This window comes from Mycteria americana, chromosome 6 (assembly GCF_035582795.1).
Source record: "Mycteria americana isolate JAX WOST 10 ecotype Jacksonville Zoo and Gardens chromosome 6, USCA_MyAme_1.0, whole genome shotgun sequence".
NCBI classification, from domain to species: Eukaryota; Metazoa; Chordata; class Aves; order Ciconiiformes; family Ciconiidae; genus Mycteria; species Mycteria americana.
Genome location: NC_134370.1, coordinates 50,555,918 through 50,573,240, shown reverse-complemented (window position 1 = coordinate 50,573,240; position 17,323 = coordinate 50,555,918). Strand labels below are relative to the sequence as shown.

The following is a 17,323-nucleotide window of genomic DNA, read 5'->3' as shown; positions in this document are numbered from 1 at the left end:
AGTTTAAAATTACAGTAGTATGCATATGCTACAACGCAACACAGAACTGACTGAAGTATATATATTGCTTTACAGCCTCCAGTTATTACACAGTATGTCAAATCCTCAATAGTTGACAGCTGGTAAGCAGGCTGGGATGCCAAACGTAACACAAGAATTGGTATGATTTTCCATGGGATCAGGCTATTTTTCACTTTTCACAGAATCACAGAATCATATAGGTTGGAAAAGACCTTTAAGATCATCGAGTCCAACCATAAACCTAACACTGCCAAAAACCACCACTACACCATGTCTCTAAGTACCTCATCCAAACGTCCTTTAAATACCTCCAGGGATGGCGACTCAACCAATTCCCTGGGCAGCCTGTTCCAATGCTTGATAACCCTCTCGGTGAAGAAAAATTTCCTAATATCCAGTCTAAACCTCCCCTGGCGCAACTTGAGGCCATTTCCTCTTGTCCTATCACTTGTTACCTGGGAGAAGAGACCGACCCCCACCTCTCTACAACCTCCTTTCAGGTAGTTGTAGAGAGCGATGAGGTCTCCCCTCAGCCTCCTTTTCTCCAGGCTAAACAGTCCCAGCTCCCTCAGCCGCTCCTCATAAGACTTCTGCTCCAGACTTCTGCTTTATCTAGTAATCATCTCAAACACAGACAAAAAATGGGAGAAACTACTGAATTCATGCAAGTTTACAGACAGCTCCTGAAAATTTTTCAGTTGCCCTGCTTCACTTCAGTTTAATTTTATTTTTGGCTGCCTCTCATTATCCCAGCCCTGAAAAATTGTCAGTCATAACTTGCTAGAATAGACATAAAAATTACATTTAAAAAATTCTAAAAAGAGCTCAGATTTCCAAGGATCATCTTTTACATGCTTACCTGTTGGCTCTACAACTTCATCTTGGGTCTCCTCCAAATGAGGCAGCGAATCTCTGCAGACAGCCTGTGCATCTGTAATGGTTCTAAAAGAAAAAATACCTATTAAAAAGTTATCCAGGAGTGCTAGTAGGATCCACTACAATCAACATGCAATATAACCAAGGGAAAGCAAAAACACCACTTGCAAGCACTTAGAAATACAAAGAGGAGAAAATAGAAAGCTCAGAGGAACAAAGAACATTTTGCCTCTGTTGCAAACTCCACTACAATCAGGTTAAACAGGGAAATGCCTTCACTCTAAGGATGACATTCTTATTTCATGCAGTGGACTTTTGGTTTCAACATCACGGTGTATACCAGATGGAGACACTAATTTTGAATCTCGACAAAGGGGCCATGAACCGTGCAAGTACAAAGAACGAATTATCAACCTTAACCTTGATCATACTGTCACTGTACTAATATCACAATACCTTGTAAATTGTCACTGTTGATACCTGTTGAAGCTCTGAGGTTAGGGGTTTTTTTGGTTGTCATTTGGTTGGTGTTTTTTTTAAGGCTAGGAAAAGAAGATTTAGTTCCTAACAATAATAATAAAGTTTCTCAAAAACTTCACCAAAGCAAAAAATTATCATTATCACATGGATGAAATTAACCTTTCTTGGCTTAAATTAACCAGACGAAGTTTAAAGCACAGATAATACAAACTCAAAAACAGAAAGTCTGTAAGGTAACAGACTGCAAAGGATTATATGAGAAAAAAATCTAAACAATAACTAACCATTTAGAAATGACAGACTGCATAAAGCAACTAGGAGGTCCCAGCTGACTGGAGATTAGCAAATGTGACACCCATCTACAAGAAGGGCCGGAAGGAGGACCCGGGGAACTACAGGCCTGTCAGCCTGACCTCGGTACCGGGGAAGCTGATGGAGCAGATCATCCTGAGTGCTGTCACACGGCATGTAGAGAATAACCAACAGATCAAGCCCAGCCAGCATGAGTTTAGGAAAGGCAGGTCCTGCTTGACCAACCTGATCTCCTTGTATGACAAGGTGACCCGCCTAGTGGATGAGGGAAAGGCTGTGGATGTTGTCTATCTAGACTTCAGTAAAGCCTTTGACACGGTTTCCCACAGCATTCTCCTGGAGAAACTGGCTGCTCGTGGCTTGGATGGGTGTACTCTTCGCTGGGTAAAGAACTGGCTGGACGGCCGGGCCCAAAGAGTGGTGGTGAATGGAGTTTACTCCAGTTGGCAGCCAGTCACAAGCGGTGTTCCCCAGGGCTCTGTGTTGAGGCCAGTTCTGTTTAACATCTTTATCAATGATCTGGATGAAGGGATCGAGTGTACTCTCAGTAAGTTTGCAGATGACACCAAGTTGTGTGGCAGTGTTGATCTGCTTGAGGGTAGGCAGGCTCTACAGAGGGACCTGGACAGGCTGGATCGAGGGGCCGGGGCCAATTGTATGAGGTTCAACAAGGCTAAGTGCAAGGTCCTGCCCTTGGGCCACAGCAACCCCATGCAACGCTACAGGCTTGGGGAAGAGTGGCTGGAAAGCTGCCTGGCAGAAAAGGACCTGGGGGTGTTGGTTGACAGCTGCCTGAATATGAGCCAGCAGGGTGCCCAGGTGGCCAAGAAAGCCAATGGCATCCTGGCTTGTATCAAAAATAGCGTGGCCAGCAGGACTAGGGAAGTGATCGTGCCCCTGTACTCAGCACTGGTGAGGCTGCACCTCCAATACTGTGTTCAGTTTTGGGCCCCCCACTACAGGAGAGACATTGAGGTGCTGGAGCGTGTCCAGAGAAGGGCAACAAAGCTGGTGAAGGGTCTGGAGCAGAAGTCTGATGAGGAGCAGCTGAGGGAACTGGGGTTGTTTAGCCTGGAGAAAAGGAGGCTGAGGGGAGACCTTCTTGCTCTCTACAACTACCTGAAAGGAGGTTGTAGTGAGGTGGGGGTCGGTCTCTTCTCCCAGGTAACAAACGATAGGACGAGAGGAAATGGCCTCAAGTTGTGCCAGAGGAGGTTTAGACTGGATATTAGGAAATTTTACTTCCCTGAAAGGGTTATCAAGCATTGGAACAGGCTGCCCAGGGAAGTGGTTGAGTCGCCATCCCTGGAGGTATTTAGAAGACGTTTGGATGAGCTGCTTAGGGACATGGTGTAGCGGTGGTCTTGGTAGTGTTAGGTTTACGGTTGAACTCGATGATCTTAAAGGTCTTTTCCAACCTATACGATTCTGTGATATGAGCAAAAAATCTAAACAGTAACTTACCATTTAGAAATTACTTACTGCATAAAGCAATGCACTGCAGATTTTTCACGAATAGCAGCATGCAGATTTTTTAATTTAGCTGACTTAATTTAATAAAACAAGGGGTGGGAATCAGCATCCTTCAGAGGCCAAGAACAAGTGTCGATTACCTTCATTCCCTCTCAACAGGTACAACCAAAGAGTCCTGAATGAAGCTGAGAAAGTCCTTCCCCTCCATAGTGTAGTAAGTTAACTCAAAACGTAGAAAAAGAAAGCCCAAACAAAGCCCTTCCCAGCTTTCAAATAAATAACAAACAACTTCAAAAGCCCTTTTTCATACAGCGGTGTGAGGTAGCGAACAGTAGGACCAAACACCATGTCAGACATTATTTCCTATCTCATATTAACAACTACATTTTGTAGAATACCTATATGTGGGACACTCCTAGAATTTATTATTGTTATTCACAATGAAAGCATACTTTAAGAAAGCCTTCACCAAGCTGGATCCCTTTTACAAGAATTTAGCAGATTTTGTAATGTTTCACCCATCAGAAGTGACAATTGCAGTTCATTTCCTCCCTTACTACTACTATGCTGCAGATCTCTGTGTCTCAGAACAGAGGTACAGGTCGCAAAAGCAGCTGAAGGAAAAAGAGGAGTCATCACTAACCTTGCCTGCAAGGATATTTCCTCTCTTGTTAATGGCATAATGGGACAAAACATGAAAGGGCTTGTCTGATAAGCTGAGAGTTTGGCTCTGAAAATAAGTCACTGGCTTGGTGAAGGCAGATGTTGATGAGAAACTGAGTAATTTAAATATAGAGGGGGATTATACTGCATTTTGAAAGGCAAGTCTGTGTTTGATATACGGGAAACGGTGACTTAATGAAGTGGGATTGCAAGGACAGAATGATGGACCAGGAAGGCATATTTGGGAATAAAACCAAAACAAAATATCTGAAATAATTTAAAAACATGTGTTTGTCTGCCATCACAAAACACTTAATAGCTCTTGAAATTTTTCCTATTTTAAAGAAAAACTACATTTGATGTTTAGAAATCTAGTGCAATCTTTTCCTTTAAGTATCTTTTGAATACTAAAGCTTTTTACATGTTTATTATTTTACAAAACAAATAAAACAAAGTCTTAGTCAAAAGATAACTGAACATTACTCTTGTCGAAAATGAATAGCAAAAAAGCCCTCAGAAGAAAACAGATCTGATTAGTATATATCAGAAGAGCCTCTTGTAAGGCTACTCAAAACTTTTAATAATCATCATTAATGACTTTTCCCAGATGAAAATCTCTTGTTTGCTTTATTCTCATCTGACTCTTATAGGATACTGGTTCAGTTTATATTACGTTCCCTTAACAGAAAAATAATCAACCAAGAAGTCTGAACTTCTGGACTTGCTCTGGTAATGCTTCAACGTGCAAATGTCATATGAAGAGCTCTATGCATCTACTATCTTCAGGAGAGTTAAAGTTAGTAATGCTGCATGCAACGTAGTTGTTACCTGCTTCTACGGACTAAGCAGTCAATTTGAGAGTTGGGGTTTTTTTGCCCTGAAAGCACAATTAAGTAATTTTATCTTCCATCAACAGTTTATGTGTATATTCAGAACCATCCCTTCTGAGTGACAGAATATTATTTTAATGTTGTTACTTTTAGCTTTTGTTAGGAGTTATTCCTTTAAAAATTAAGTAAAGATCCAAAAATGGTTATGTTACCTGGAATTGTTCAAGTAAGACTGAATCAAGCAGAATTCGGTGGGACTGCTTGATCAAGAGCTTACTGAGCATACTGCAGCAAGGAGAAAACGCGCCACAGAATTACAGTTTGGTGGCAAGATGCCCCAGCAAAACCAAAATGCTTTGGAAATCTGGACTTTGGCTGCTAAATTTGTTATTAAGGCTGAGGTTCTGCATAAATTTTTTAACGTTATTAGTGCAGTGACAGCACGTTCCAAAATCCAACTACCAGTTTAAGAGGGGATTTTCCACATCCAATTTTTGTGTTAAATAAAAAGGTTTATGATTCCAAAGGTAATATGCAAAAGCCTCTACAAAGCAGACACACAGGATTTAACAGTAGAGGTCACTTTAGCAAGCCAATTAGAACAGAGTTCATGTTACACAACGCTGACCAGCTAGAACTAAACAAAGCATACTTCTGTGTAAGTCCATTAGCAGGAATGGTTTTTGAATGACAGTATTTCCTGATGGAATTTGGGATTTAATTTCTATCAAACATGACCTCACCTGCTGCCTGAATTCAATGCATGTACGCACACACTTCACCTGAGACAGAGGCACAGCGTGCTCAAGCTGACTGGCTTATCCAGAGGTTTGAGGCAAATCCTAACATAGCACAACTCGCTTGCAGCTACCACTGCTACTTGGTGCCAGTTAGATGTTATATCATACTGAAGCTGTTCTCACACATCAGGCCAACCTAACAAGCAAGAATTTGAACATTCTCTATATTGGGTTAACAAAGGAAAAGTTTCCTTTCCTTCTTTGTTTCCAAGATTGTAACAGCTCTAGCGAGATTTATCTTTGCAAACCAGTGGAAGTAATGCCTGTGCAACCGATATTATAATGGTAAAATAATGACTGTTGTAACTGACAGTCCTTACCGCTGTTGATGATTCACCAGAAGCAAAGCATCCAATCTGAATTTGCTGGCATAGCAGTTACTTTTTTTTAACTAAGTGTATTTGATGGAAACCAATTGTCCTGGTTTCGGCTGGGATAGAGTTGATTTCCTTCCTAGTGGCTGGTGTAGTGCTGTGTTTTGGGTTTTAGTATGAGAATAATATTGATAACACACTGATGTTTTGGCTGTTGCTAAGTGGTATTTACAGTAGTCAAGGACTTTTTTTTCAGCTCCCCATGCTCTGCCAGGTGCCCAAGAAGCTGGGAGGGGACACAGCCAGGATTGTTGATCCAAACTGACCAAAGAGCTATTCCATACCATATGACACCATGCTCAGTATATAAAGCTGGGGAAGCAGAAGGAAGAGGGGGGACATTCAGAGTGATGGTGTTTGTCTTCCCAAGTAACCATTATGCGTGATGGAGCCCTGCTTTCCTGGAGATGGCTGAAAACCTGCCTGCCCATGGGAAGTAGTGAATGAATTCCTTGCTTCGCTTTGCTCGCGCGGCTTTTGCTTTTCCTATTAAACTGTCCTTATCTCAACCCACGAGTGTTCTCACTTTTACTCTTCCGATTCTCTCCCCCATCCCACCGCGGGGGGAGTGAGCGAGCGGCTGCGTGGTGCTTAGTTGCCGTCTGGGGCTAAACCACAACACCAATGAATACAGGACTATGTCTTATCGTAACTACAGAAACTAAATGTACCAGCTAAATCTCTCCACTTTTATCATTATGAAATGGCAGTGCTCTTTTGCTGAAGTTACACATTAGAAAAACTGTTTTTTCTGTTACCATAATGATACCGAGTGTCTGATTAACAGCACTACTTACTGTGATACTGATTTCTGTAATTTTTTAGCTTTAAGGGACTTAGGAATCGGCCTTTTCCTTCCATAGGTTCTATGTTTCCTTCTCTGTAATTGGAATTTCTGCTTATATCTCATATTCTAGGTCAAATACAGTCAGATATTTGCTGTCCTCTAAATTCTCTCCTCATAGTAAACTCTTGTGAAAATACTAAGAATAAACCTGAAAAGAATCTATAATGTCAGTCTTTAATATGATAATGAACCAATGATTTCTATGGAGAAAATGTTTTACAGAAATTCTCACTTTAATAAGCCTCACAGAATACACTGTTTGTCCTGTATAATTAGGTTAGAATCTTTTCTCTCAAATTTAAGAACTATGAACTCTATGTTGTAGGGTTCAATATATTTTGGCCTTAATTCTGCAGAGTAATTTCTAAGATCACAGACTGCACCAATGGAATATGAACACTGTTATGCAGCAGTCATATTATCATGAGATTTAAGGGGAAGCTATTTGTTAAACAGATTATGTACAGTGGCAAATAAAAAGATGTATCTGATTCTTTTTGTATTCCTATTCCTTATCACTATCATGCAACTCCTGTAGCTTTGTCAATGTTAAATTTTTGCCAGTTGGGTCTCTACAGGGGTTATTAGAATTTAAAAAAATAAATCAGCTTTCTATAAACTTGCAAAAATAAGCAGTTTATCAAATAACTACATATGTATATTGTTAATACATTATTCAGTACAAGGTATTCCTTTAGACTTCAGAATATTTTCTCATAACCCTTTATATATGTATAGCAAGTCAAAGTACTTGAAGTCTGGAAATCACATTCGCAACTGCTCACAAAAAAAGACTTAAAACATTTTTTTTGCAATTAAAACAGTCAGTAGTTCAGGCTATGCATTCATCCAGAATACCCTACCTTAGCTTCCAGACCTATGCTGTCTGGATTCACAATGAAGCTACTACCATCTCCTCCTCCTTTTCCCGATATTTCCAATGCAGAGGCTTCTCCCACTACACAGCTTCTCCACTCTCATCTTGTTCCTGGATAATGTTGTACCATATGTGCGGGCTCACCATATAGTGAAAATATTTCTATTAATGAATTTTATTCTGGTTTAATGTATGGGAAATGTTCACTGTTTAAGGTACTGCATTCATATATTATCAGATAAATTGAGATTAATGTGATGCCTAATTTTAGAACACCAATATGTTCAAGGTACAAAGCTATGGCTATGGTCAACCATGTTACTGCAGTTCCCGTCTGCTTAATTTCTAAAGCTTTATTATAAAACTATTGCATAGTTTTTGTTCTTTCTTTCCTTCAAAATAAATAATCCTGCAGACCATCTACAACAAAGAACATAGCCAATAATGAGGGAACGCTCAGTTACAGCATCTGCTGAGTGCATGCAATTTCTCTGTCACTTACATGCTTTATCCAAAAAGCAATCCATTTAGCTTCTCCTGGGAATGCTCTCATAGCACTGCTTCCAGACTCAATGGCTCTCAGGAAGGCTCACTTGTGTTTTGCCCACACTGTGATGATCCAGAGCAGTGCAGCTCCTACATCTGCTTCGCTGTTCCTCTGAGCATATCATTTTTACAAGCTCACCCACCAGGCTACTTTCAAGTGGCAGTAAGCATGTTACTACATATTTCCTACAACACAGTCTTCACCTTATAATTAAACTCCTTTCTCTGCTTGCCTTGCCCAAAGAAGTATTTTGTAATATGCAGGTGTTTATCTTAGGGAGCAAGGTGTGCAAATCCCCATTTGTACAAGTACTTTTTTCTCAAATGCTTTTGTTGAATTGGCTTTCCTAACTATTAAATATGAATCTTATTAAATACACAAAAAATAGGCTGAACTGGAAAAATATGCATTTTTTCCAAAGCAGAACTTCTTAATAAAATTTATTTTAATCTTTCCCTGCTTGCTTTGCCTGAGGATGACTTGGTGAATTTCATCTCTAAACTCCTACAGCTTGGTTGTTTGATTATTGGTTTGATTATTTGGTTGTTTGATTTAGGGACATGGTTTAGTGGTGGTCTTGGTAGCATTAGGTTTACGGTTGGACTCGATGATCTCAAAGGTCTTTTCCAACCTAAACGATTCTGTGATTATTTAAGTAATCCATAATAAAGTAGATAAAAAAAATCCTTCTTCCAGTCAGTGTGCATCTTTTGCTCCTTCATTCTTTGTGACAAGTGTCCTAAATATTTATCTCTGTTCTAACAATGGGAATTTTTTTTCCTAAGCTTTTGTTATATGTTCTCCAGGACAACCCAGCTATATACATTCCACCAGCCTTAATCTACATTAGAGCTGCTTTTGGTAGTATGTCTTGGGTCTACATGTGCACATTCCAAAGTACTTTTCATTGGGTGTTAGGCATTTTCAAGACCTCACTGGGGCATGTGAATTCAAGATGGAATCATTAAGTAATCATCTGACAATTATTCTGGCAGCAAAAAGCCATAGCTTAAATTACCTATGGGTACTTCTCGAAACTTTACTGATTCTGGCACTCTACCTAGAAACTTCAGAAACTAAATATCTTCATGTGGATCCCATTCATGAGTAATCCTTTCCCAATTCCCCATGCATCCTGCAAGTGCTGAATCCAGTATTTTAAAACAGAGCTCTGGGGAGAGGTTGTAGGATGGAGCACAAGACAAATTTAGAATCACAGATCTGTCCTAGAGTTCTAGACAAAGACAATAAAGTCACTCTGACTTAAATCAACATAGCAACATAGTACCAAAGCTTTGATAGCTCAGCAGCTAAATAGAAATCTGTGACCAGCACATAAATAGCCAAGTAGCAAATACTGCATCTCCAGACTCGGAGGAGGTGTGAATTGTTACCCAAGACATTTTGAAGATGTTTTCTCATTTTCTATGGCACAAGGAAAAAAAAAACCACAGTAATGACACACAACATTAGTTCTTTAAAACCCTAATTTTGTATTACATGTAAAATTCTTCCTATATTAAAGGAGCAAAGTAAAGAGTCACAAGAGGTCCTCGTGGTCCTTTACAGGGATATTGCTGTCTATTATGACTGGTCGTCTTATTTACTAATTACTCCTCTATTCAAATTAGGGCAATATTATAATACATTCCTTATTCGTTCTATTTAAAATTTCTCTTTGTCCTCGAAGATCAGGTTAGATTCAGGTTTTAATTGGTGTTCAGGCCCTCATGAGACTTAAAAAGGGGGCCACAAATCAGCCCAAATATGTTCCTACTCTTGCAAAAAGGGTCAGCTGATTTGACGATCAGTTTGCTTTTCATAGTGCCCAAGAAACCAGTCTTTCTCAATTTACTCATACAACTTCTTCCCACACAAAGGTACATTTAAAAGCAACACAAACACTTAATAAAGAACAAAGTACTAAAGATAAAGTTAACAGCTGAGACCTATTTCGCCATTTAACACAGCTGGCACACATCTATCTCTACTTGCAAAAAATAAAACTGAAGTATTTCTTTTGTTAGGACTAAATATCCTCAAAAATCAGGCCATTTATTTTGGTGAGCAGACCAGTTTTACAGATAGCTGAGAACTATGTGGGTGAATGGGAAGGAATGAACAATGTATCCAGCTTTTTTTTTTTTTTCCTTTACAGACACCACCCCCCCACCCAGCTTTATTCAGCAGTTGGTAGTGTACTACAACCCTTCACTGACCTTGGTACAGATTTTCTGGCTCTGTTCTCCCCTGCACAGCAAAAACCCAGTCCCAAAGCAGAAATCTTCCAGTAGCTGCTTCTGTATGGCTATTTGCAGGGAGTGCAAAGTTAGGTCACACAGAACTCATTATTTCATCTCTTCCTCATTTTTTTAGGTCACATCGATTCAATTTCAGCCTTATAAAAGGTCTTTTTTTCTCTTTCCATTTTGCTAGAATTTAGTCTAGTCCTTTCTACCTGGAATCCTACTTCCAGCATACAAAAAAGGTATATAAAGTTTGCTACCTAACTTCAAACCACACCAGGTAAACAATATTTAACAGGACAACATGCACTGACTTCTTAAAAAAAACTAACAAAGATGTATTTATCCAAGTCCTTAGCCAAGGACTTTGAATGCATCAAAAGTACTTGGAGTTCTAGTCTCTGTGATACTCTTTCAATAAAAATTCAGAAACAAACCAAATGCTAAACATCTTTCTAATATAGGAAGCTTAAATTTCATGTTTGCACTGGGTGCAAACCACTATATATTTTTTAACTGTCTTTTAGCTTTTTTTTTTTTTAAATAAAGAAAACATGGAAATTTTTTTCCTTAAGCATGTCACAAATAGAAGCATGCATGGACTAAAAAAGAGGCATTATTACTAATTTAGCAAAATCCTAACTTTCATGAGTCAGTGTGTACATATACCTACACTGATCACAAGTCAAATATTGTTATATGATCTTTGGACAGATTAAACAAAAAAAAGACAATTCTAGTATTAACTGATTAGGACTCCAGAACAACACCACCACATTCAAAAGATTTCAAAGATTTCTTAAACTTTTTTTTTTTCCAAAAACATTATGTTTACACTTTGCTCCTAATGATGCTTATCCAGGATTACAAAGCCCAGAACAGAAGAAACTATTATGATAAAAATGATCCCAACCGTTTACCTGAAAGGCTCAAGCAAATCTTCCAAGTGACATCACATGCAAATTGCTACCTAAACAAATGTGAAGTTAGATTTAACTTGACAGAAAAGTAAGAATCTACCTGATAGAATAGTTCAGTCTCTGGGAATGGATAATTAGTACTCAGCATTATTGACAAACTTATAATGATCAGAAGATAAAATATCTCCTGTGAGATGTGTTGCTCTATTCTTAAAATCGGTATTTCCACAAAGCCTAGAGATGGTGAGCTTTCTCTAACAGAAAATACCATTCCAGTGACAGAGTAACAGGCAAAAGAAACTATTTTTCCCTTTTGTGCTGCCTACGACAGAAATAAGACAACAGCCAGTAGGTTATCTTACATGCAAAAAGGTAATATAGACCCTAAAACAAACTCTTCTAAAAATAAGTTTCTCAGTTCGTGCTCTAAGATATGGGTTACCTGGTTAAGTTCTGTTGCCTTTGATGGGAAGAAGATGCTCAACCACAAAAGCAAATTATCATCTAAGGATTATTCCCCCAAATTCAGGAGAGAAGAAAGACCTACTTCCATAGCTGCAGCTAGGGTACTTTTGAAAGTCCATTCAAAGTAGATTATATGCATTGTAATATGTGCAGAGCAACTGGTACTGAACTTCTAGAGTCTTCAGTCCCACTCTTACCATCAGAGACACGTGAAGGGATGGTACAGGAGCATTGGCTGGTTTTTTTTCTTGACTATCTGAAATGTGCTATTTGCTGGTATTTGAGAATGCCTATAATCTCACTACATGGTTGAAAAGCCATTAATCATTTAATTTACTGAAGAATAAAAGTCTAGTAGTTTACCAATACTTTCACTAGCATTCCATGGTTTTGCTAAGCTGTGAGCAGCTGAGCCACAGGAGCTAAACATAGCTCTTGTCAGAACTGCTATACACGAACTTCTGCTGAGCCCACTTCTGGGGCTAAGAGCCTCTGTGCTATAAAATGAATGCTGTACAACTAGATATATGCAAACAGGATACAAGCAACATAGTCCATACTGAATGATGCTATTAACACCAAACTAGAAGTTAGCATAGCAGAATAAATCCATTTAGAATCTTCATTACAATTTTCTCTCATTCTAGCCTCAAAAGATACACCTTAGTCTGCATTAGATAGCAGAGACACCATTAGGCAGACAAGGCTCTTGTGGATCTGTGCCGTAGTAGAAGACAAACTTAAGTTGTGAAAAATTGGTATATCAGTTTGTTAAAATAAATACTCAAGCTACTTTACCCATTTTCATAGCTTTCTGAAATATTCATTGCATTTTCATCTTGTAATTTTTTCGTAAGAATCTCTCCACTGTTAGGCATGCTGACAAACCCTCTAAAGCTGGTCACAAATATGCTAAAGAACTGTGCGGGTCAGGCATAAATAAGCTACTTGGACAACTGAAGAAACCAACAGTAATTGGTTATTTGTTAAAAAAAACAACACGTAATACAAGAGGAGGAGACTACAGCTACAAAAGCTATTTCTTTCTGATTTTAACATGCTTGAAATGTCGCAGTGCCTGTGAGCTGCTTACTGTTAAAACTTTCCTTTTAATTCAGTTTTCTTTAATTATCCATGAGAAGAATTTTAATGAGTCTACAATGCTTTAAGATGCAAATCTTTTATTTTGCCAAGGTTTCCAATGAATTTGTTCACAGAAGTTGAAGCAATTCTAATTTTATTAACTCTAGTTTCAAAAAAGAACACTCAAATAAGTTATTTTCTTAAAGAAAATGCAGACTAATTACATTAGGAAATGCCTTCAAGTCAATTATACCTATGAAACCCAGTACTGCAACAGCCAAGCACCTCCTCCAGCATCACAACTACACCAGCACTTCATCAACTACACCAAATCAGGCCTATCATGTACTGTAGAAGTTTCTACACATGACTAAACAAATTACTTTCCAGGATGTAAGAAAGTCTAGTTTAGCTACTTAAGCTACTTCTATATTAGTAGAAAAAGATCCGGAGAATGGCTCAAGCCACCCACTGCGAGCACCTTCCCTGGTATGGTTTTGGTCTGTGTGAACTGGCATTTCCCTACACCAGGGGATAACCCAGGCCAGGGGCTGTTACTGGGAGACGATGTTAATGACTACCCTGTCTGGAAGAAGAAGAGAGGGATGCAAGCTGTGCCGTGCTATTTGCCTTCAGAGCCACAGAACATGATCTAGAATGTTTTATTTAGTAGTACAAAGACAGCCATAGTGATTAGGAAAATGTAAGGCTGGTAAACATCTAACTTTCTAGAAAGATGTGAATTTTATTCCAGAGTATCTTGCACCATATCCAAATGCTGAATTGTAGATAATGCAATTTGAAATGAAAGGAAAAGAAATAAAACTTCCCAGTGGGATTCTAAGGGGTCTATTCTCACACCAGAAACTTGCTTGAAAATATCTGAACACAGAACAGGGGATATTTCAATGGTAGAAATGTGTCATCTTATGCAGTGAAAATTCATTTTTGTCAGGATTGATTTAGTTCCTTCATTTTGGGATAATTGTCCAAATTCTCACTTTGTTCCAATGATTCCTTCCAGAAAGCCACTAGGTATCTCCCATGGGCTTGCAACTAGCTTTCCAGAAATATCAAAGAAAAAACAGGATTAAACTATGTTGCAAGAGATCTATTTTTTTTTTCTTCTTCTGGTCATCTAAAATGTTTTACATGCTATTTATATGAAGGAATCCAATTAGATGACCACCAATTACCTTGCTTGGGTTGAATCTTGGGTGTTGAGTGGCTAGGTAACAGGCTGGTCTCATGGAAGGAAAATGGCTGTTAATTCTCTGAAACTTGTACTTTCAGCAAATAAACAGAAAACCTCAAATATACATCTCTTCTATACATACTATGTTTAGAAAGGATTTTTTTGTTTTGTTTTTCCTATGATCTTCCTTTAACTGATGGTTAAAAAATTATTTTGACACAATCAAGAATTCTCCGATGCTAAATCACTCCCCTAGTAACAGAAGTGGCTGCAGGGCAGCCAGGCTGTGAAGAAAGGGGAATTTATCTAGGGGGACTGGTGGAGAAGAGTTGCTTTTGGACTGTGTATTGTTTAACTGTAATAGAAAACTCACATGATTGTGCTAAACCGTAAGTTTCCTGCAATTGTCAGCTACAAACAGTCTTGTCATTTTAACAATAGGCTTATGAATGTCATGCTGTAAGAAACAGTTCTACACAGAATTTGCCTTTGTAGTTCTGGTACAACATTTCTAGGTACTCTTCAAGTTTCAAGTAATAAACCCTAACAAATGAGGCTAGCAACTTCTGCAGAGTTCAGTAAGGAATGACCTTTACCTTCAAATGATTTTTACATGCTGCAGTTTACATGATTCTATGGTCCTTTTCTTTTATGCTTACATCTACTTGCATGCAACTTGTACAAGACTGCACTAGACTCAGACTGAATTTTTGCAGTGGGATGGGCTGCTTTTTCCAGCTACAGGTTAAGATTTCTGGGCATTGACAGGCTCACAAAGCTATGAGGGAAATTAAGAGGCAAATAAAGCTCACGTACTGTTCACGTCCTTTGCTGTACAATTATGATTTGTATCTTTCAGGAAATAAAGACACTGTCACTACAAACTTGCACTGTCACAAGATCTCAAACAGAAATATTAGAGAGGCCAAAACAAAGCGATGTTGTTACTAAGGTCAGTAACCAACGGAACCACAATGCACAGACCAGTCCCAGCGTGGGTGGAGTGCATGGCACCCCTTCATGTTTGGGACAGGATGTTTCAGGTTTAATTCACAATGCCACTATGGCAACATGAAACTGCCCATAGCTGTATGCTCCCCCATTTCTTTACTTGTAAGGCAAGGATGTTTATGTTTCACCATAAAACTTGTACTTATTTAAAACTAACGGAGGAGTACACTAATTCTGGATGCTCCTTGCTGTTCATCCCAATTAGTTTAAGCAGGTTGTCGATTCATGTAACAAAACGTCTCTGTGTGATTGGCCCTTTTTCTTTTTTTTAAATCCTGTAACTGGTAACAAACATCTTAGTGTAAAACAATGCTTTTTGGTACAAGCATGACGTTAAACTGGTAGTCCTATTGTTATTCCAGGCTTCCAGCACTGAGTCTAAAACAAAAAAATCCCTCACCCTGCAACAACCACTAGCAAAACATCTAATAACCTTTACAGTTTCTATTTCAAACGCTTTGTTACATTTATTTACAAAAATGGCACCACTTCTAATCTTTTTTCATTATTTCAAATCAGTCCTCCTAAAGCCTGGCAGTTTTTCAACTTGCTACCAATTGCAACCCTCTGTCTGCTATGTTCCTGAATGGCTGTTAGCTGCATTTACTGTGATTATATACAGCTTTCACACACAATACATTCATCCAGTTGTTTCTTTTTTTTCCAGTTTCTCATAAAATTAAAGATTTAATTTTGGCCTCTAAAACATTTTAGCTAAAATAAAACCATGATCAACTCTACAGTTACACTTAAACAAGAGGAGGTGTCAGGGTTTAAGCAAAATTCTAAATCCAAGCATATCTTCAAACATTACTGTGGCTAAGCCTCCATTAAGTCTTAGTAAACAAATGCGTCTCAACACATACCTTAAAGATCAACAAATTTACGCTAGCTTGGGCTAAGGAGGAGATGCTGAGGGCAGATTCCATAATGAAAAGCCCTAGGCAAGCAACATCTTTTTAAAGTCACATACACTTTTTAGACTAATTCATTTCTAATGAAGGAATTCAGATTAGAGAAAGGACAACTTTTACTCCTAGCTGTCTCCCCATACTTGCAGAACTGAAGAGAATTTATCCATACTCAAAGCAGCATCTCTAGGCAAAAACAAGACTACCTCATGTACATTTGTCAGGTGAAGCAGTTTATCCCACAAAACACACTGCTATCCACAAGCATAACCAGCTGCATGTATTACTATTTCACAAAATTTCCAGTAGAAATCTCTCTGTAAAAATGTTTTCTCTCATTGACCATGCCACAGCAACAGGAATTTCATTTTGCTTTTCTGAACAATGCATTCTGCTTTCTAGGGAACTGTTCCACAACAATATAGAGAAAAACACGGATTAGTTTTTGCAGAGCTTCTGGAGTCTGAGTGCCAATGACAAAAGCATCTTAGATGTGCCTGTAACTACCAGTTTGTACTAATTAAGGAAGAGAATCGTCGGGGGGGGGGGGGGGGGGGAAGTAGCTGCAATGCACATCTGGAGAAAGGCGGCTGTTTCTGAGCAACTGGAGGGAGGCAGAACATCCTGTCAGGTCAAAACAACAGTTGGTCTGAGGACAGGCACATCTAGAAACAATTTTGCTGCTTCTTTCTGAGGAAAAGATTGTTTTAAACTCAAAGTAAGTAGCTTGCATTTTCACATTTACCTATAGGTGTTCATTTATCCTGTCATATTTGCAGTCAAATCTTCTACAGGCCCAAACCACTTAGAGATGCCCAGCCTTTAACTAATCAAAACTGTACTATGAAAACAGGTCTTACTCCTTCTGTATTACTAGCAATTAAAATTAATTGCTACAGATTGTTTCACATTTTAATTAAAACTTGCTTCAGAGAAATCCTCTAAACATGCTAGTCACTCACTATACACTGCCCTAAAACAGCCCAAAACAAATGCCATCATTTAAATTTTCTTGGAGATACAGATCTTTTACTTTCCATCGTAGGCAAAAAGATTTTCCTAAGACCTTGTTTCTGTACAAAACATCCTTTTCAGGTATTAATTATGTGGAAAAAGTTCCAGTAGCATTAAAGTTCCATTACATGAAACTGTTATACTTTAAATAGCCTTTTAAAAGTATATTTTAAATGAGACTTAAAATCATAGGTTAAAAATATTATTTAAAGGGTGTTTTCCTAACAGCTTTGTAGAAATTGTGATACCTGTTCAGGTTTGGATACTGAAAGAATCCAGCTCAACACCAAGGAAAGTCTGTTGTGATTCTGATTTCACCTTCCAGAGGGACTACTGAAGCTCTTTATGCAAATTTACTGTGACTGAAAACAGACACAC

General features: G+C 38.5%; 1 protein-coding gene across 1 annotated transcript in view; it reads right to left on the bottom strand.

Moving 5' to 3' along the window:
• ACSBG1 (acyl-CoA synthetase bubblegum family member 1) overlaps positions 1–12,609 on the bottom strand; it is a 41,448-nt gene extending 28,839 nt beyond the window's left edge. Inside the window, exons 1-2 of the mRNA XM_075506621.1 lie at positions 12,530–12,609; positions 881–963 (exon numbers count right to left, since the gene is read on the bottom strand). Coding sequence (XP_075362736.1) covers positions 881–963; positions 12,530–12,609 — 163 coding nt within the window. The remainder of the gene's footprint in view (positions 1–880; positions 964–12,529) is intronic.
• Between the last annotated feature and the right edge of the window lie 4,714 nt (positions 12,610–17,323).